This window comes from Gadus macrocephalus, chromosome 11, assembly GCF_031168955.1.
Source record: "Gadus macrocephalus chromosome 11, ASM3116895v1".
In the NCBI taxonomy this organism is placed as follows: Eukaryota; Metazoa; Chordata; class Actinopteri; order Gadiformes; family Gadidae; genus Gadus; species Gadus macrocephalus.
Genome location: NC_082392.1, coordinates 1,446,142 through 1,466,775, shown reverse-complemented (window position 1 = coordinate 1,466,775; position 20,634 = coordinate 1,446,142). Strand labels below are relative to the sequence as shown.

Genomic DNA, 20,634 nt, shown 5'->3' with positions numbered 1-20,634 from the left:
GTGAAACATTGACAAACTCTAAAATTTGCCATCAGAAAACATGTGAGTCGAGTTTTAAAATCATTCATAGTGAGGAGTTCCTGCAACTTGAGTGATTTTTGAAGCACACACACAAGCTTATGGCTGCTACTTTTATTCCATATTTAGACTATGGTGATGTACTATACATGAATGGCTGCTCTACTTCGCTGCATATGCTGGATGCTACATAACCCTGTACTCTAAAGGAGGCTGGCTGTCCTTGTGTAGAGGGATGTGTAGAGGCTGGCTGTCCTTGTGTAGAGGGATGTGTAGAGGCTGGCTGTCCTTGTGTAGAGGGATGTGTAGAGGGCCTTGTGTAGAGGGCCTTCAAGCAGCAGATGTGTGTGTGTGTGAGTGTTCCAGGCGGAGGGAGCAGAGTACATGAAGGCCCTCGACACAAGGACAGCCAGCCTCTACACATCCCTCTACACAAGGACAGCCAGCCTCTACACATCCCTCTACACAAGGACAGCCAGCCTCTACACATCCAGCATATGTAGCATCCAGCATATGCAGCGAAGTAGAGCAGCCATTCATCACCCAAGTGGGTGCTACTCATTGGTGGTGGTTAGTGAGGTCCCCACTTCACTTTAGGCGTCTTTGAGTGTTATTAATTATTATTATTCTTCATGTTTAACCTCTGTTTTCCTTTTATTCCTAGTCTGTTTTACATAGTTTTGAATGATGACTATATGCTCTGTAAGGTGACCTTGGGTGTCTTGAAAGGCGCCTCTAAATTAAATGTATTATTATTATTATTATTATGTATAGTACATCACCATAGTCTAATTATGGAATAAAAGTAGCAGCCATAAGCTTCTTATTTTTTAGAAACAAAAGAAAAGCAGGATTTATGTCTGAAATAAAAGCCCAGTCTCACTTTGAGTTTCTTTGCCAGGTTCTCAATATGGGGTTTAAAAGATAAATACCAAGGTATTTGTGAGTGGAAACAGACTCAATTAGGGGTGTAACGGTAAACAAAAGTCATTGTTCGGTACGTACCTCGGTTTTTAAGTCACGGTAGGGTAAATAGTTGAGGGGAAAATTAAAAAAAACGATCTCAACCCGTAGATAAGCAGCAATGAAAACACCAATAAACTTGGTTATGGCATTTGCATTTCTGAATTCCGCAATAAAAATATTATTTACTACGTCAGTAGCTGCTGTGACTGTAATGTGTGATTTTCTAAAACAAGATTGAAAACAAGATAAAATGTCATTAAGACTGAAGAAATCCTTCAACTGATCACTACCAGGCTTTATACTATCTTGGCTAAAGGAGACAGATTAGTAATAGGCCTGTAGTTACTGAGGCCTAACGGTTCACCACCTTTTAAGAGGGGAAGAACGTTTGCTGTTTGCCATATTTTGGGGATTTGCTTACTAGTTAGAGTTAAATAAAAAACGTAGGTCAATGGCTTGGCAATAAAATCGGTGGCGAGTTAAAAAAAATTAACACCTATATTATCTGGCCCTGGTGTTTTTTTTTATCTAATTTCATAAGAGCGTCTTGTACTTCCGCAACAGTGAAGGGTCTAAAGTTAAATTAATTTTCCAAAGGGGGTTTAGCAATAGCAAGTGGAGCCATGGCAGTATCGGGCGTATTTACTTTATCAAACTGAAAACCAGAAGAAACAAAATACTTATTTAATTTGAAGGATCTCACCAATCACAGCCTTTAACCTCTCAGTCTCCGCCTCCTTCTCCACCACCTTCTGAGTCTGCTGGGAGATCAACAGTTTGGTCTTCTCACTCTCCCTGAGAACAGACACACAAATAACACACAAACGTCAGAACACCACCCGGGAATGGGAAGCAGCAGATGTGTGCGTGTGTGTGTGTGTCAGACTTACATGAGCTCATAATTTCTGCGAATGCTCTCCGGTATGACCGGCTTCGTGACACGAACGGCCTGAGGACGAGCAACATAGAGAGAGAGAGAGAGAGAGAGAGAGAGAGAGAGAGAGAGAGAGAGAGAGAGAGAGAGAGAGAGAGAGAGAGAGAGAGAGAGGGAAAGGGAATGGGAACGAGAGAGAGATGTACACATTCAAAATGGAGATGTATTATTGGTACTTCTCCAACCTATTTGGCCCCATCGTAAAGAACAAATACATTGACAAAAAAAAATGTAACACTAGAATCAGTTTTTATTAAAGATTACCAGAACCCACAAGACTCTCCAATCACATTAAAGACAAAAATAAAATCCCTGAAACTCAAAGGCATGTGGTGTTGTTGTTCTAAATAAATGAATAACTGAACAGATCTAGTGCTGCCATAACGGCTCATTTTCTAACGACTAATCTTTAGACTGATTTCTCGATTAGCCCACGAGAACCACGACATGGAGGAGAAGGGGATTGTTGACCGCGGTCGTCTCCCGCCGGAGCCTCGCTGCCGATGGACCACCGCCTCGGCTTCAGGAGGCGGTGATTAGCGCTGACCGCTGCCGAGGCGGCGGGAAGCAGGGCTCAAGCGGGACACATTCGCGGCCAACAATCCCCTTCTCCTCCATGTCGTGGTTCATGTACTTCAGGGAGTCAAAGCCAAAGTTCCTTTCCCCCAATTCATCGTTTGAGATTCATAATAGCCTGTCGTCTGGAGGCTCACACAGCTTTTGGCCGTGATAATATATATTATATATTATAGGATATAGATATCTATGTATAATATGGGTTTCTAAGAGCCATTGCGATACATCCACCGTAAACAGAGCGCATGGTACCGTGGCTAGAAGCTGCTCAGGGCCACACCCCCACCCCCCTCCTTGACCCGCATTGACACGCCCACCGAAACAGCGCATTTGGGGGAAGCTCAATGTGCGACTGGTTCGGAGTGGCTGTAACTCTGCACCACGGCTGAATTTCGGGGACGTCTTTGAATACTGTGTTTGTGGCCCACTAATACCTATATTAAAGCATCCATAAAATAGCATGGCATGGGATCTTTAAGAAAAAAACAAATGGGCTTCTTACCACAGACCATATGTTCCAACTAAGCAACTCCTTGGCAACCAAATACACCAAAACTAAGGCTAATTATTCTACTTCTTTTAAGAATGCTTGATTCTGATTGGCTGGGAGGAGGGCTTTAACCCGGCGGGTTGCCCGCTGATTTGTCGGTTGTGCTTGCTGCTGGCTGAGCACAGCGTCATCAAATAGCAGATCAATATGCTTGTATTATTTTTTATCACAGAAATTTCCAACATGAGGTCCATTGTAAAAATAAACCTTGTTTAAAAAAGTTTCTAAAATGTGTCGATAAATAGTTTCGCAAGCGAGATACAATGTAGTACCTACGTTATTAAACTACTGATCAGATGCAGCCTTGTGTGTTGGTTGCTATAGAAACTAATTAGCTACAGCTTAGCTAACGTTGTTCACGTAGTTCTAAACACTGAGACTACTTTTTGAGGGAAGTGGAAGGAAGAAGAAGAACCTCGTGGAAGGTCACCGTCCACGAGCCGGGCATATCAAACGGTTTGTTGCCCTGCCTCTCGGTGATCATCCCTTACATGTTCTCCTGCTTTGTTGACTTTAAAAACGTCTGCTGTTGTGAATAGAATGGATTGAAAGTGTTGTTGGAGGAAAACCAACAACATTATAAAGTCCATGAACACAAACAACAGTTCAGCAGGGAAGATAGAAACACACAGACTTCTTTCTGCAGGGCCGGGTGTGAGACAGGGTCGGGGTTTGATACCGGGCCGGGGAGTGAGACAGGGCCGGGTTGTGAGACAGAGCTGGGGTGTTAGACAGGGCCAGGTCTGAGACAGGGCCGGGAGTGAGACAGGGCCGGGAGTGAGACAGAGCCCGGGTGTGAGACAGGGCCGGGAGTGAGACAGGGCCGGGAGTGAGACAGGGCCGGGAGTGAGACAGAGCCCGGGTGTGAGACAGAGCCGGGGTGTGAGACAGAGCCCGGTGTGAGACAGAGCCCAGTGTGAGACAGAGCCCGGGTGTGAGACAGAGCCCGGGTGTGAGACAGAGCCCGGTGTGAGACAGAGCCCGGTGTGAGACAGAGCCGTGAAGTGAGACAGGGCCTGGTGTGAGACAGGATGCAGCTTGAGTCCGACCCTGTTCAACGTGTACATTAACCAATGAGCAAGGCTGTTAGAACAGTCTGCAGCAACCGGCATAACACTGTAGAGTAGACACTAAATCAAATGTCTGCTGTTCACAGATCCAAACCTGGTGCTGCTGACCCCAACCAGAGAAGGCCTGCAGCAGCAACTAGGACTCCTGCAGAGCTCCACTCAAACCTGGGCACTGACAGTGAACCTTAGTAAAACCTAAATAAGGATATTTGACAAAAGATCACCTAGAAACCGTGACTCTAGAGAGGGAGACAGACAGACAGACAGACAGACAGAGAGGGAGACAGACAGACAGAGACAGACAGACAGACAGACAGACAGACAGACAGACAGACAGACAGACAGACAGACAGACAGACAGACAGACAGACAGACAGACAGACAGACAGACAGACAGACAGACAGACAGACAGACAGACAGACAGACAGACAGAAAGAGAGGGAGTTCTTTGAATAGTCTGTTTTCCTGTACCAACGTCCCAACGTCCGTTACAAAGGCTAAGTCATGGAAGGCTGAAGGTGAGTAACCACTCATCCGGACTGAGTCTACTCCTAACATAAGTTACAATGTTATTTGCACTCCTTTCATGAGGCTTTGTAGTTAGTTCACGGCGACGGTCGTGTCCACGTCACCAGCATCAGATGGGAGAGAGACACTGTTGAGTCTGGGTGGAGATGGAGTCCTTGGGCACACACACACACACACACACACACACACACACACACACACACACACACACACACACACACACACACACACACACACACACACACACACACACACACACACACACACACACACACCGCCTGCTGGACTCCTCCCCCTCTCCGTCCCTCGTTACAGTACAGTACGCCGTGAGTGATGCGATGCGCCCGCTGGCTGCGTCCTCCCCCCGGGGTCTGAGCTGTGACACCTCCCCTCCCCAACTCCCTTCCCCCCTCCCACATGTGTTTGTGATGTTTTTGATGTGTTGCTTATGTGCTGAGGTGTTTTTTTCTAATCCCCACACTGTGCCCCCCCTTAGAGGAGCATAGTTTAGGTATTTAATTTTTTTTCCCCTCGTTACCCTCTTGTTTAGCTTTTTTCTTTTCTTCTCTTTTCTAAAGAAGGCAGCATGTTTCTTATCAAACGAGCGCCTGACAGTCTCTCCGTCCTGTCTCCCCACACTGTCTTTTATGTTTCTTGGACGGAATGTAACTGGTAATTTCGTTGCTCTGTAACATGTGCAATGACAATAAAGTCCTATCTATCATCTATCATCTATCTAGTTCAAATCAAGGTGCAACATCCAGTCTGACTCTTCCACATAGACAGCAGAGTCGATGCTTTAGTCTGGAGCTCACGCAGATACCCAAAGCCACCACTGGTGTAGGGGGTAACGCGTTACAGTAACGATATTACTTTTCTGGGTAAGGAAGTAAAGTAACGCATTACATTTAAAATATCGGTAACTACACTACTTTACTAGACTATAGTAAAGCGCTTTCCTGCGTTCCCCAAGCCGTGTTAAGTTCTGATCCGTTGTGGTGCGTGCGTGCTGCCTGTGTGTCTGCAGCGCCTGCTTGCCTCGGCACGTTGCCATATCTATTTGATTTGAGTGACGTAGCTGCTTGTGCGAAGGAGTATTCAAGGGTTGGAGCGCAGAAGCAGGTGACACAGAAAGACAGGCTGGTTGCCGGGTTCATTGTAGAAGACATGCTTCCCCTGTCGACTACTGAATCGTCTAGATTTAGAAAAATACTAGATAAAGTACCCGGGATTCGCAAGCCAACATCCGACAGGAAAACATTTTTCCCATTACCTGAACAAGTGTCATACCGACATGGAATCGAAGCTCAAAATAATTTCCGAGTCCTCCCTGGATCATGTGTCCACCACCGCAGACATTTGGTCCGCCAACAACAAAAGTTGGTTGGGAATAACGGTGCACTGGATAGACGGCATTACTTTAAAACTTAAGAAGGCTGCTCTTGCCTGCAAGAGGGTGAGAGGAAGACACACTTATGATGTCATAGCTTGCGAAATAGATCAGGTTCATTAAGCCGTGGGACCACATACAGTAACAGCATGTGTCAGCACCGCTTAAGTGCATTTCTGTTTTAATTGTATGGGATAAAGTGACCTTTTTATATTTTTCATTGACCACTTAATTTTTGTTCTCATGTTTCCCAAAGCCTGTGTTTTGAAACTTGTGTGTTGCTACTGATTGACCTCACCATAGCCTACTTTATCCTGTTGTTTGTGGATTCTATAGTGAGGCATTTCTTTGTGCAGACAGGAATATTGTTCTTTCATACGGTTTTATATGCTATTTTGTGTAGATTTATACAATAAACACTAAGTGATGATTGGGCTATGATGTTTGTCCATGTATCTACAGTAAAGTAAAGAAATAAGTAGTGAGGTTAATTTTAAATGCAGTAACAAGTAAATTGTCAAATCTCATTACAATGTACAGAAGTAACTAACAGCTAACACTACTGATCACACATCTGCTATCACACTAAGGGGAATCACTCAATCACAACTGTGGTAGTAATGTTAGTAATAACATGATATATGATGGTCAAACTAAGGGGAATCACTCAATCACAACTGTGGTAGTAATGTTAGTAATAACATGATATATGATGGTCAAACTAAGGAGAATCACTCAATCACAACTGTGGTAGTAATGTTAGTAATAACATGATATATGATGGTCAAACTAAGGGGAATCACTCAATCACAACTGTGGTAGTAATGTTAGTAATAACATGATATATGATGGTCAAACTAAGGAGAATCACTCAATCACTACTGTGGTAGTAATGTTAGTAATAACATGATATATGATGGTCAAACTAAGGAGAATCACTCAATCACTACTGTAGTAGTAATGTTAGTAATAACATGATATATGATGGTCAAACTAAAGGGAATCACTCAATCCAAACTGTAGCAGTAATGTTAGTAATAACATGATATATGATGGTCAAACTAAGGGGATTCACCCAATCCCCTTCTCTAGTAGTAAAGACAGTAATAGCAGTTGGTTCCTTTCCTCCCAAAGCCAAACAGGGCAGAGAGGGACACAAGAATTAGGTTTTGCTATACCGTGAAGCTTGTGTCTGCAAACGCTGCTCATCACTCACGGATAACTAACTAACAAGCACTTAAAGCGAGGGCGGTGAGCTAACAGCTACGAGCGAACCCTAACCCCGAAACAGTCAACAGAGTAGAGAGAAGCAGCTGTTTAGTGCAACGCACTACTTCCTCCTTCAAGTGTCCTTCAGTAGAGAGTGTGACACATCAGTCTCTGCTGAAACCCGTTCTGGGGAACCACTGCGCGTATTCTTCCTGTGAACTGAAGCGTCATCGCGCCTCGTTAACTAATCAGTAACTAATTACTTTTTTGTAGTAACTACCCCAACATTGGGCACCACCACATTCCTTCCGTGTTTATTTTAACTCTCTCTTCCTCCTGCGGTCCCTCCCATTATTATTCCTCTTAATTCTTCACCAAACCCAGTATATAGAGTCACACAACAAGGGGGGGGCGTGTGATGAGTCACCTCCACAAAGCCTTATCAAAAAGGAGTTTGGAGAGGGGGAGGACGATGAGAGAGACGAGGGGAGGAGAGAGGGAGACGGTTGGGGGAATAGCAGTGGCCGGCTGCTGACAGAGGGTTGACGCCAGGTCAACAGGAACATGAATGACCCTCTCCACTATGGCATAGTGGTGCAACGGTTGCAATGAGTCTTCCAACCGAAATCAATGGATTTACAAAATGCTGAATAAAACACGACAGAAACTGTATTTCGCTACCATACTGCATTGCCTTGGGAGAGTGTAGACTCTAGACTCTCCCCAGGCCATGCAGACATCCTGAATTGTAAATCCATGGATGAGGATTATTTGCTATCCATGCTATAAAATAGAAGGATCAATGCCTCAGATTGCAATTTTCTTAAATATTGACCATGCTTAAAGGAAGCAGGATTATTACCAAATTTTTCACTTTATTTTAGGGCTGCACGATTATTGCCAAAATGATTATCACGATTATTTTGATCAATATTGATATCACGATTATTTACCACGATTATTCATTGAAAAAATCTTTTGAATTTCTACCACCCCCTAGTGGTAGGAGCCACACACTGTGCTCAGCGGCAAATTGCCGCCAGGCAATTTGCACTAACAATCTCCAAGCACTAACAATCTCTACGTTAACCCCTTCCCCGTACACAACAAAGACAGCTAGGATAAGATGCTACACAAGGCTAAGTACTGTGCCAGGTCGTACCACATACAATAAGGGCGTAAGAGGGGTGTGAGATGGGATCAGGCCTAAAAAAAAAAATTATTTGGTTCCGGTTTCCGACCGACTGCAAACTATAATTACGTTTTGGTACAGCACCTCTTCATTCTGTACAAGGATGAGCGAATTTTCTCGTTTTTAAATGAAAACAACCTCCCTATCATTCGCTGCCGCTGAAAAAAATAAAATAAAAAAATAAAATAAATTCTCTACCTACCCATGACCTCAACTGACAACCAACAGGAACCAACATTTTTTTTTTTTTAGGCCTCACATCTCAAAAAGATGATGACGAACACAGTTTTAAATGAGACAGTTTGAACGGAGGTTCCCAGGGACCTGAACCCGGGGCCCACAGGGGGTCTTGGGGGGGGGTCTAGGTACCTGTATGATGAGGCCAGGAGCCATGGAGTTCAGATCCTCCTGGAGGGTCAACTTCAGGTTCTCATCGATCTGGTCTGGAGAGAGAAACGGACACACACACACACACACACACACACACACACACACACACACACACACACACACACACACACACACACACACACACACACACACACACACACACACACACACACTTTAGACAGTGTAGCTGTTCTGATAGGTGCTGCTTCAAAACCCTCAGTTCTTCCGAGATGAATCAGTCAGCCAGTCAGTCTTCTGCTATGGACTGCACTGCAAACTGTTCAATAAGCCGCCGTTAATATGGATTTAATGAGCCCCGGCCATTTCTCCAGGTCTCTGGAGGGTTGTGCAACAGGTTCTGAGCAGAGAGAACAGCAGAACCTCCAGGTTCCCAGGCCAGCGGTAACCAAGGAATAAAAACACACAGATGTGGTACCCACTCGACTATGAGACGGAGGAGTAAGTACACACCGATGTGGTACCCACTATAGTTGGAGGAGTGAGAACACACCACTGTACCATGAGACGGAGGATGATAACAAGCCCACACAGATGCGGTCCACTGCACTAGGAGGAGGTACCGAAGCCCTGTGGATTAATAAAGGCTCCGTTTCAAAGAGCAAAGACCAATGAAGCTGAAACCAAAACAAATGGAGGGTTTGTCGGGATCCGTTGCGTCATTTCTTCTCCATCCATTTCTGGTGCGTGTCGTTAATGGAGCGGTATTTGTGAACAAACCCTCATATCGCCTCTCCAGGCTTCACTAAAACATCTGCAAGTCATCTGGTGAAATGGCTTCCTTATGGCCGCACTGGGTCCAGCGCTCTGCTGCATAATGCAAACAAAGCAGCTCATCACTTTGATCTCTCTGTCAAGAGTTCCAGCATGGAGATTCACTGTTCTGGTGATCACTAGCTCCGTACGGACCACCGCATTGCTAAAGAACCACCGATTACAAGTTAACAATGCTCTCTGAGAGAATCTGAACACGTCCCGTGGTGGTGGTGGTGGTGGTGGTGGTGGTGGTGGTGGTGGTGGTGGTGGTGGTGGTGGTGGTGGTGGTGGTGGTGTGTTGATGAAGCCAGGCCAGACGGCTATGAGGCTTTGAAGGTGTTCTCTCTATGAACACCTTTAAAATAAACCTAAAAACATACCTATTTAATTCAACTTTCTGTCTAAGCACCTTGTATTGCAATTTTGTACGAAAGGCGGTATGTAAATAAACTTTGATTTGATTTGATCACAGAACCTAACTTAGGGGATGACAGTGTAATACACCACAGCGCCCTCTGTTGGATGAACATTACTTTGCTGCCAATAAGATCCTATGACCCGGCAAAGCTACTGGGGAAGCATTGAATCATGACACTTGTGACTTGAAGGCATGCAGACTTCACATATGTAGGGCATTTAGCCAACGCTTTTATCCTAAGAGACTTACAATAACTACTTTTGTCAAAAGAAATAGAAACAACAATATACCGCTGTCGGTACAGTAAGGATGTTCATAGAACCAAGTGCCAAGCACTAACCATCACTAGGTTAACCCATTCCCTGCGTACAACACAGATAGCTAGGATAAGATGCTACATGATGCTACTTGTACTATTTTTAAGTGTGTACATTAAGTGCCAGGACGTACAACACACAATAGGTGCATAAGCGGGGTGTGGGGGGGGGGGGTGAAGACTCAGGGATGCCCGAGCTCCTCTTACCAAACAGGCCGATATAGACCTCCTGCAGAGAGTGGACGCTGCAGAACTGGTTGAGCTCGTGGTGGACCTTGTTGAAGATCAGGGCCTTGTCGTAGTCTGCCGTGAAGTTCCTCACGATGTCGAACACTGCAGCACGGGACGCAGGGAGACCAGTTAGACACGGAAAGGAGGTAATGTCAGTAATAACATGATGCATGATGGGGGATCTAAGGGGAATCACTCAATCACAACCTCAGTAGTATCGGTAACATGATATCTGATGATGGAGCGGAAGGGGAATGACTCAATCCAACTGTAGTAGGAAATTCCATGCAAGTAATAACATGATATATGATAGTGTTACAACCCCACTGTCTAGGGCCAGTGGGGGAGTGTTTGGGTTATGGGTGTAGATGAAGAACAAATGGTGAGTGAACAATAAAGGAATGACAAAACAACAGATACGGTTGAACATGGGTTTACTGGGGAAGGTAAACACAAAAACACAAAGTACAACACGACAAAGCAACCGGGCCTTTGGGGCTTTAGTGTTGCCAAAGAAAATAACCAAACAAAACAAAACTAAGCTAACAGCTAACACTACTGATCACACTAAGGGGAATCACTCAATCACAACTGTGGTAGTAATGTTAGTAATAACATGATATATGATGGTCAAACTAAGGGGAATCACTCAATCACAACTGTGGTAGTAATGTTAGTAATAACATGATATATGATGGTCAAACTAAGGGGAATCACTCAATCACAACTGTGGTAGTAATGTTAGTAATAACATGATATATGATGGTCAAACTAAGGGGAATCACTCAATCACTACTGTAGTAGTAATGTTAGTAATAACATGATATATGATGGTCAAACTAAAGGGAATCACTCAATCACTACTGTAGTAGTAATGTTAGTAATAACATGATATATGATGGTCAAACTAAAGGGAATCACTCAATCCAAACTGTAGCAGTAATGTTAGTAATAACATGATATATGATGGTCAAACTAAGGGGATTCACCCAATCCCCTTCTCTAGTAGTAAAGACAGTAATAGCAGTTGGTTCCTTTCCTCCCAAAGCCAAACAGGGCAGAGAGGGACACAAGAATTAGGTTTTGCTATACCGTGAAGCTTGTGTCTGCAAACGCTGCTCATCACTCACGGATAACTAACTAACAAGCACTTAAAGCGAGGGCGGTGAGCTAACAGCTACGAGCGAACCCTAACCCCGAAACAGTCAACAGAGTAGAGAGAAGCAGCTGTTTAGTGCAACGCACTACTTCCTCCTTCAAGTGTCCTTCAGTAGAGAGTGTGACACATCAGTCTCTGCTGAAACCCGTTCTGGGGAACCACTGCGCGTATTCTTCCTGTGAACTGAAGCGTCATCGCGCCTCGTTAAGAGACTGCAAACGAGGGGGGGGTATTTAAGGTAGTCAGCCTCATGTGTCATGGAACCGGTCTGATAGAAATCCAGTGATACATGTGACTAGTGTGGGGGCATTTTGCCTGGAATAAGTATGGTGTAAAATATCGGAGGCTTCTCAGCCAAAGTGTTGGATTATTGGTAGAGATAATAAGTATAAGTAAGGTTAACTTTAAGTATAAATTATACAAGAATATAAGGTAAATATTGTTAAAATGGATTGATATTAGCTGGCCTTCCTTTGCCTGCATTCTGATGAACTCAGACGCCTCATTTAGGTATAAATGTCCCCTTACAGAGACATCTGTTACCCCCTGTGGTTCCTCTTCCTTATCGCTTTAGAATGTTTATTCTGTAGACTTCAACTTAAAAGTTGAAGTTAACTAAACCATACCCCGTTCAAATCAGACACTACCAGCTTTAGGATTATGACTGTATGTACCACAGACAAATAAAGTGGCATTGTTAACTATTACAAATGCATGTTTGACTGTTTAAATGAACATTGCTTTCACAGGGCTCATCTCTTAAACACATGTGGTAAGTCATGGTGATTTAAGATAAGGTTCATAAACAAGACGATGAAAGGATTTCAATCAAAGACCCCACATATAACTGTAATGTATAATATGTAACTTTGTGTAGCTATAATGTTTGTATGTAACTCTTTTGTACGTAATGCTTGAATTACTGTACGGAAAGCATTGTGGGCGGGAAGATAAATGCTAAGGGCGACCGGGAACGAGTGTAGTTTAGAGCCCGACCGATATAGGATTTTTAAGGCCGATACCGATACGAATATTTTGTGATTTAAAAATCCGATATGCCGATATATCGTCCGATATATATATATTTTTAAAATCCAGAAACGCAGTAGTTGTAGTTATCCTTTAAATCCTTTTCACTCTCAGCTAACACGTAACAACAGCAAAAGTCATGCTTATCGACTTTATAAAATTTATGGGGATGTTCTTTTAGTTATTATTCAAGCAATGTATGTCTCGTGACAGTTGCCAACTTACCATGAACACACTTGCACACATGAACAACACCGATGATCTCTGCATTCACTCTGCCTGACTCTGGCTGAATCAACGGGTTTGGATATACATATATTTTTTTAATATTAATTTATCTGCCATTATAAATGCCGATACCGAATAGTTTGAAAAATGCCTAATATCAGCCGATAATATCGGCCCTAGTTTAGAGCATTGTGATTGGTCAACGAAGTCACCGATTTGGGGTTACCTCAGAGACCGCGGGCCAGATGGGCCAGTTCTTTGCAAACCAACTCAGGTGCTGGTGTTACTCTGTGCAGTTACAATAAAGCCTTGATCATTCAACCCTAGTCCTTCTCAACCTCTCGTATCTTTTAGAGTATTAGAGCGTGGGTTTTATCCACGACATATGCTGACGTAAACTTTCCTGCTCAAGATGATAAAAGTGTTCTTGAAATTAAGTTTGATTTGATTGTGAACCTTAAGAAGGCAACATTGTGAGTGTGATAATGTGTTTTGTGGTTTACCTGCAGAGGGAATCAGGAAATTCACCACCTCTATCCGGTCAAAGTAAATCATCACTCCTCCACTGTGGATGGAACACACAGTTATAGCGTTAGTAAAAAACATAAACCCCATGAATAAAACATAAATAAAAAACATATATACCATGAATAAAACACATAAATACCATTAATACACCCATAAATGTCATGATTAAAACGCATAAATACCATGAATAAAAAATCAAAAATACTATGAATAAAACACATAAATACCAGGTATAAAACACATCCCTAGAAAATAAGCTAAATAAGGAGAGCCGATGAGATGAGGGCGTACCTTGTTCCACAGGGGACGTTCTTCACCTCATCCGTCTGGAGGGTCGTCTGCAGAACAGAACCAAAGAGGCATCAGGAACACTACAATACCACAGTATATACATATACATTATATCAGTGTTTCCCCTAGAATTTTTTTTAGGCCCGGTGGTAAGAGCTGATAGTGTGATTTGTTATACATTTTTCACAGGATGCTATTGAGATGCGATGAGTATTTGTTGGTTATTTTCATATAAAACACTTGCTTAGCCATCACAAGTTGATAATGATTCAATAAACACGTTATTAACAATAAACAAATTTTATTTACAATACACTAATTTTATTTTCAATACACTAATTTTATTTACAATACACTCATTTTATTTACAATACACTTATTTTATTATGAACACAGTGAGCATGGCTGGTTGCTACACTGAATCTTTCTAGGCTTTTGGAAGAATTGCTCTGCCATGCTAATGATGATATAACTTAATGCTGTCAGATTGTCCGTTATGATGGGGCATCATCTGCGCGACACCGCATTATTATTATTTTTTTTTATATATATTTTTTTTTTATTTTTCATTTTTTATTTTTTTTTTGGTCGGTTGTTGGCCTGGCGGGGGCGCTCGTTGGCCTGGCGGCCCGCCAGGCCTGAACAATGGTAGGGGAAACACTGCATTATATATATACATATTTGTACATATATCTGTATCTATATATAGATCTCTATATTCAGTGCTGTGAAAAAGTGTTTGCCCCCTTCCTGATTTCATTATTTTTTTGCATTTTTTTCACACCTAAATGTTTCAGATCATCAAACAAATTTAGATATAAGACAAAGATAACACAAGTAAACACTAAATAAAGGTTTTTGTTATTAAGGGGGGAAAAAATCCAAACCTACATGGCCCTGTGTGGAAAAAGTTATAACCCCCTCTGTTAAAACATTACTAACTATGGTTTATCACACCTGAGTTAAATTTCTCTAGCCACACCCAGGCCTGATTACTGCCAGACCTTAAATAGGACATGCCTGACAGAGTGAAATAGACCAAAAGATCAACCAAAATTACCCCAATAGCGCAGAGACAACTCATTCAAGAGGTCACAAAAGACCCAAAACAACATACAAAGAACTGCAGGCCTCACTTGCCTCAGTTAAAGTCAGTGTTCATGACTCCACCATAAGAAAGAGACTGGGCAAAAAGGCCTGCATGGCAGATTTCCAAGACAAAAACCACTACTGAGCAAAAAGAACATTAAGGCTCATCTTTGCCAGAATTTTTGGAAGATTACATCCCATTCCATCTGGCGTAAAAGTAACACCGCATTTCATAAAAAGAACATCATACCAACAGTTATGTCGCGTTTCCACTGCAGTGTGCGGAACGGATCGGATCGCAAAGGTGCGGTAGGGAGGGGGCGGTATAGCCCAGCTCAGTTCCGAGGTCGCGTTTCCACTGCCGACAGTACCCTTTGTGGTAGGCCGGATGTCGATCGCCGCGGCAGCTACGTAAACATCGTAAACAACGTCTTCCTCCCCAAGAATGCAGACGAACGTCTCCACCTCCTTGTTCGCCCAAGCAAGCGTTTTACGCGACATGTTAATTGTAAAGAATAATACCTCGAGGCTACTGTTTGTTTGTTTTTATCCCCGCGTCACCCGGAAGTGATGATTCTGTCGACCAGTCAACGGAGGGGGGGTGTAGCTAGAATTTCCCGTGACCCTTTCAGGCGTCTCGTCTCGTTTTCGGTACCCCAACGGAGGAGTCCCGAGAACGGGTACGGCAAAGTCCGGGTCACGCCCACTTTTGGCGGTGGAAACGCGACCCGATCCGCACCTTTGCGATCCGATCCGTTCCGCACCCTGCAGTGGAAACGCGCCATTAAATACGGTGGTGGTGGTGTGATGGTCTGGGGCTGTTTTGCTGCTTCAGGTCCTGGAACACATTCTGCTGTCTACCAAAGAGGAAGACAGCAGAATACCTGTCCACCTAAAGGAAGACTTTGGAGTGGCCTAGTCAAAGTCCTGACCTGAATCCGATTGAGGTGCTGTGGCAGGACCTTAAAAAGGCGCTTAATGCTCGAAAACCCTCCAATGTGGCTGAATTACAACAATTTTGTGAAGATGAGTGGGCCAAAATTCCTCCCCAGCGCTGTAAAAGACTGATTTCAAGTTATCGCCTACGCTGGATTGCAATTGTTGCTGCCAAGGGTGGCCCAACCAGTTATTAGGTCTAGGGGGCATTATTTAAAGGAGACGTATTATGGTGTTGTTCCCAACAAGTAAACATAGTATTTGAGTTCCAGAAAACATGTTTTTGAAGCTGTTCAAAATCTTAGCGGTGCTCTGATTGGAGGAGAGGGAGTGGGGAAGTGGGAGGTAATATTCAAATGCGGTGCGCTACTGTTCGTTGCGGTACAGTAAGGCCCCGTCCACACGAAGCCGATTTCATGGCGAAACCGCAAAGGTCTTGTACGGTTCGGCCTTCCGTCCACACGAAGCCGGTGAATCCGCTGACCGAAACCGTATACTTCTGAAACCACCCTCGGAGGTGGTTTCAAATCTACCCGGTTTCGTTTTGGATTCGTGTGGACGCCTGAAACCGACTGAAACCGTAAACAATGACGTCATCGCCCCACCCCTCGACCCTCCAATGACTGTTGAGCCCGCAGAGTCTCTGAACTCACAACAACAAAGATGATGGCGGACTACAGGCTTGTAATCGTTCTGCAGCAGATCATGTCCCTTGTTGGGTTGCGAAGCCATTATTTATTGAGACTGTTGACTGACTGTTTGTTTGTGTTAGTGGTTCGGGGGGCAGCCTTTATGCGCATGCTCGCCTCTTCTTCTTATTGAATTTTCTTCTGGATTTCTGTAGCAGAAGCAGCGCCCCTTATGGGCCTGGCATGTGTACTACAGCGTTTCTACAGATCTACCCGGTTTCGCTTGACTCCGTCTTTACGGAGATACTCCGAAACCGGATAGATCGAAACCGGAACGGTTTCGGCTTCGTGTGGACGGGGCCTAAGGCTCTGTTCGCTTACATTGACGTTTCCGGAGCCCGCGGCCGGGCTGCGGAGCCCCCGAGGAGGATTGACGTGATCTATAAATAAAGTCCCTCAATCTTAATTGGCTTAACACATTCTGAAACATCCATTAACATCCACATTTGCCCCAAACAATGTTAGGCTTACAGCCCATGGAAATAGTTGTGAAATAATGTTCTTGTTGTTCGTTTAATTGTTTGTTACTCTGACCGTTCTTTTTGATATTGTGGAATGGATGTTAGTGAACGATTTAGAGCATGATGCATTTTAAATGGCATCACTTTTGGTATTGTGTCTTTATTCTTCTTAAAACAATTGTAGCTGAAAATAAACATAGCCAAATTACAACCAATAGCTTCAGTCATTGAGGGCAAAAATATGCCCAGATTTTTTTATTTAGTTTTACAATTCAAAAGTAAGCCTGATTTGACTAATTGGCTTTGCATCCTTCCTTCTGCCCTTGAAGTCCAAGACATGCTGCCAACCACCTTTCAAAGTACAATGCTGCCACTGATTTATATCAATTCACATAATTATCCCATCCTGCTATTTTGTAGTTCACCAAAACACCCTGAAACAACTTGAGTGTCACATACTTATGCCACAATAGGCCACTATCAGTTCAAGCAGGCCAATGGCAACCAAGCACGCAGTCCTTCCTCCCTCACTTTAAAAACCACCAGCCGCCACAGATATATATATATTAGAGCTGTAGCGACGCGTCGATGACGTCGACGCGTCGACGTCAATAATTCGTCGACGTCAAATTTCTCCGTCGACGATTTTCGACGGAGAAATGGACGAAAGTCACAATAAAGGAAAATGTCCGCGCACGAAATCATCAAAGGTATGGAAATACTTCAAGTTAAGTCCTAAACGGAAAGGTGTTGTGATTTGCACTCTTTGCCAAATGGAGTTGGCATATCACAAGAGCACGACAGCAATGTTGGAGCATCTCAAACGAGAAAGTATCTCGTGCGCATGAGAAAGTATCTCATGAGCATGGGGAAACATCGTGCGCATATCACTGGCAGTGAGTGTGTGTGTGTGTGTGTGTGTGTGTGTGTGTGTGTGTGTGTGTGTGTGTGTGTGTGTGTGTGTGTGTGTGTGTGTGTGTGTGTGTGTGTGTGTGTGTGTGTGTGTGTGTGTGTGTGTGTGTGTGTCGTCAGCGAGTAGGTGGACGAGCGAGGAGAGCGAGCGATAGCGTGCGTGTCAGTCTAGTGAAGTCATGAACGAGTCCGGTTGTGTGTAAGAATAAAATACCCAGCCTGTCAAGAATCGGTGGCCGCTTCATTCCATCATATTCCGACCTATAAGCAGACTCACTGTCGGTCAAAGTGAAGGGTCATGCCCCCGGGAGCGCATCGGACCTGGAGGGAACGTATCACCTGTGCTCCTCGGTCTGGGAGCCGACAGCAGGAAAGATGTAACTCGTAGTTGGAGGCGGAGCGCAAGAGAGTATGCGCACACATTTTTTTCATGTCCCTTTACGGGTTCCGTATTAAATAAAGTATATTATTAAGAATTTTTTGGGATTTATTTGAGATACATTATGGTTTTTATTAATCGAGCAACAAAAAAAAAAAAAACGTCCAATTGGTCATTAGATTAGTCGACTAATCGATAAAATAATCGCCCGATTAATCGTTTGATAAATAATCGTTTACCCCCAGCCTTAATATATATATCTATATATATATCTAATCTATATCTATCTATCTATAGATAGATAGATATATTTAGTATATGCTACACATGAACCTCCTAAGATGGCGCAATTTGATTGAGATCTCAAACTCAGGATATTGTTTTCTAATGGGGATCGCATGATGGTCGTCTCGTCACACTAATAAAAACAAATAAATCCCGGCAAAAAGTGTTATCTTGTTTATTTTTGGAGTGTTCATGTTTAGTATACACTAAAAAAATTATTCACCTCCCCACTATTCATGAAGCCTTCGGCGAATAATTGTTAAATATATAGTATTGTGGAGTACACATTATGTACTACAGTCTAGTATTGTGTAGTCATAGCAGTGAGTGGCCTTTTTCATATCACTGTATGTATAGATATATCTATACTGTATATAGTTCTGTGGAGTACATTATGTACTACAGTCTAGTATTGTGGATCATAGCAGTGAGTGGGCGTCTCACCTGAACTGGTTTGTAGCTGGTGATGAACGGCAGCATGAGGTGGAAGCCCGGCCCACTGGTGGTGGTCAACAGAGCTCCTCCCCTAACACACACACACACACACACACACACACACACACACACACACACACACACACACACACACACACACACACAGAGACAGAGACACACACACGCAAAGACACACACACACACACACACACACACACACAAAGACACACAAATACACAGAGACACACACACACACACACACACACACACAAAGACACTCTCACACACACACACACACACACACAGAGACAGACACACACACACACAAGCACACACATACACAGGGATTTTATTAGACTTGCTGAAAAGCGACTTAATTGTGTTCTGAGTGATGGTGTCAGAGTTCTGTTTGAACAGTTGAACACACATGATAAAGAACCGCTGTTATCCACTGCATCAGCTAGACACATACAGGCTCCTCCAGCAGTTGGAGATAAGGCCTGTTCTTAAACACAGGGGAGCAGGGGTTTGGACAGGGGCAATAGGAGACGTAGGCGTGCATGAGACTGAACTGAGGTGTTACCTGTAGTAGACGCCGGTGTGGCCCTCCTCTATCTTGTGCACAGAAGCAAACATAGCTGCTCCGCCGATGGCCGCGACGATCGAGAATATGGCCCCCCACTGAGACATCCTGGAGGAGCAATCACACACGAGTCCCGTTCAGTTCGAGCATCGTATATGTCCAGGGCTACAGTTCAGCAGAGCACCTCCTCCCCCGACCGGCCCCCGGCTCCACCGAGCCGTCCCGCTGGGGGTTTATCCGCCCGGTCTCAGCGGGATAAGCCCGCCCTCACCTGGGACACTCCCGGGAGGGTGACCTTCCCCGTGACCCTGACCTTCCCCCGCCGCGCTAAGAGGATTGACTCAAGTCCAAACCGGGCGGGCGGTGGACTGCTCACTGAACACGGATAAACCAAACTCTTCCTAAACACTGCTTAGACACTGTATATATATATATATACATACACAGATCTTCACCTCGGTACCCCGAAATTAGATGAGGATAATACTGTTGTAGTTAAGTAGTAGTAGTAGTAGAGGTGGTAGTATAGCGGTAGTAGTATTTCGAGTAGTAGTAGTTGTAGTATTGTAGTAGTAGAATTATTATTAGTCGAAGCAGTAGTAGTATAGTACTAGTAGGAGTATAATTGTATTAGTATAATTATTAGTAGTAGTATAGTACTATTAGTACTATAGTCGTAGGAGTACGTTCCACGTCGGTACAATCAGTTGCAGTAGTAATTGTAATTGTAGTTGAACTAAGAAATTGATTATTAGCGGAGTCCGTTAGAGATAAGATCCGATTTAAACTTTAAACCCGATCCACCAAACCGGTGTGACGCCAGTTTGGGAGCGACGTCCAACTTTACGTCACAGCGAAGCTCCGGCGTGATATGAGACCACCGACTGTCCGGATCCAGTCCGACGGGGGTAAATACATCTAAATTAGTGATAGAGGCCCTATAGTTCGGGGTATTTACCTGTATGATTCACAGACGTCCGCTCGACTGGTTCAGGCTCCTTGTTTAACTTCCGGGTTCGCGTCGTGCGTCGCCCTGACGTCAGTAGAGCGACAGCAGGATGCGTAAC

General features: G+C 43.9%; 1 protein-coding gene across 8 annotated transcripts in view; it reads right to left on the bottom strand.

The window, feature by feature from the left end:
* The window catches only part of LOC132467925 (erlin-2-like), a 28,698-nt gene extending 8,064 nt beyond the window's left edge, over positions 1–20,634 (bottom strand). For all 8 annotated transcript variants that reach the window (XR_009528122.1, XR_009528121.1, XR_009528125.1 and 5 more), the window contains exons 1-9: positions 20,526–20,634; positions 19,568–19,675; positions 18,994–19,075; positions 13,799–13,845; positions 13,483–13,544; positions 10,540–10,665; positions 8,804–8,877; positions 1,875–1,933; positions 1,688–1,779 (exon numbers count right to left, since the gene is read on the bottom strand). Coding sequence is in view for 1 of the 8 variants with exons in the window: in XM_060065510.1 (XP_059921493.1) it covers positions 1,688–1,779; positions 1,875–1,933; positions 8,804–8,877; positions 10,540–10,665; positions 13,483–13,544; positions 13,799–13,845; positions 18,994–19,075; positions 19,568–19,674 (649 nt within the window). In the remaining 7 variants the exon portion in view is untranslated. The remainder of the gene's footprint in view (positions 1–1,687; positions 1,780–1,874; positions 1,934–8,803; positions 8,878–10,539; positions 10,666–13,482; positions 13,545–13,798; positions 13,846–18,993; positions 19,076–19,567; positions 19,676–20,525) is intronic.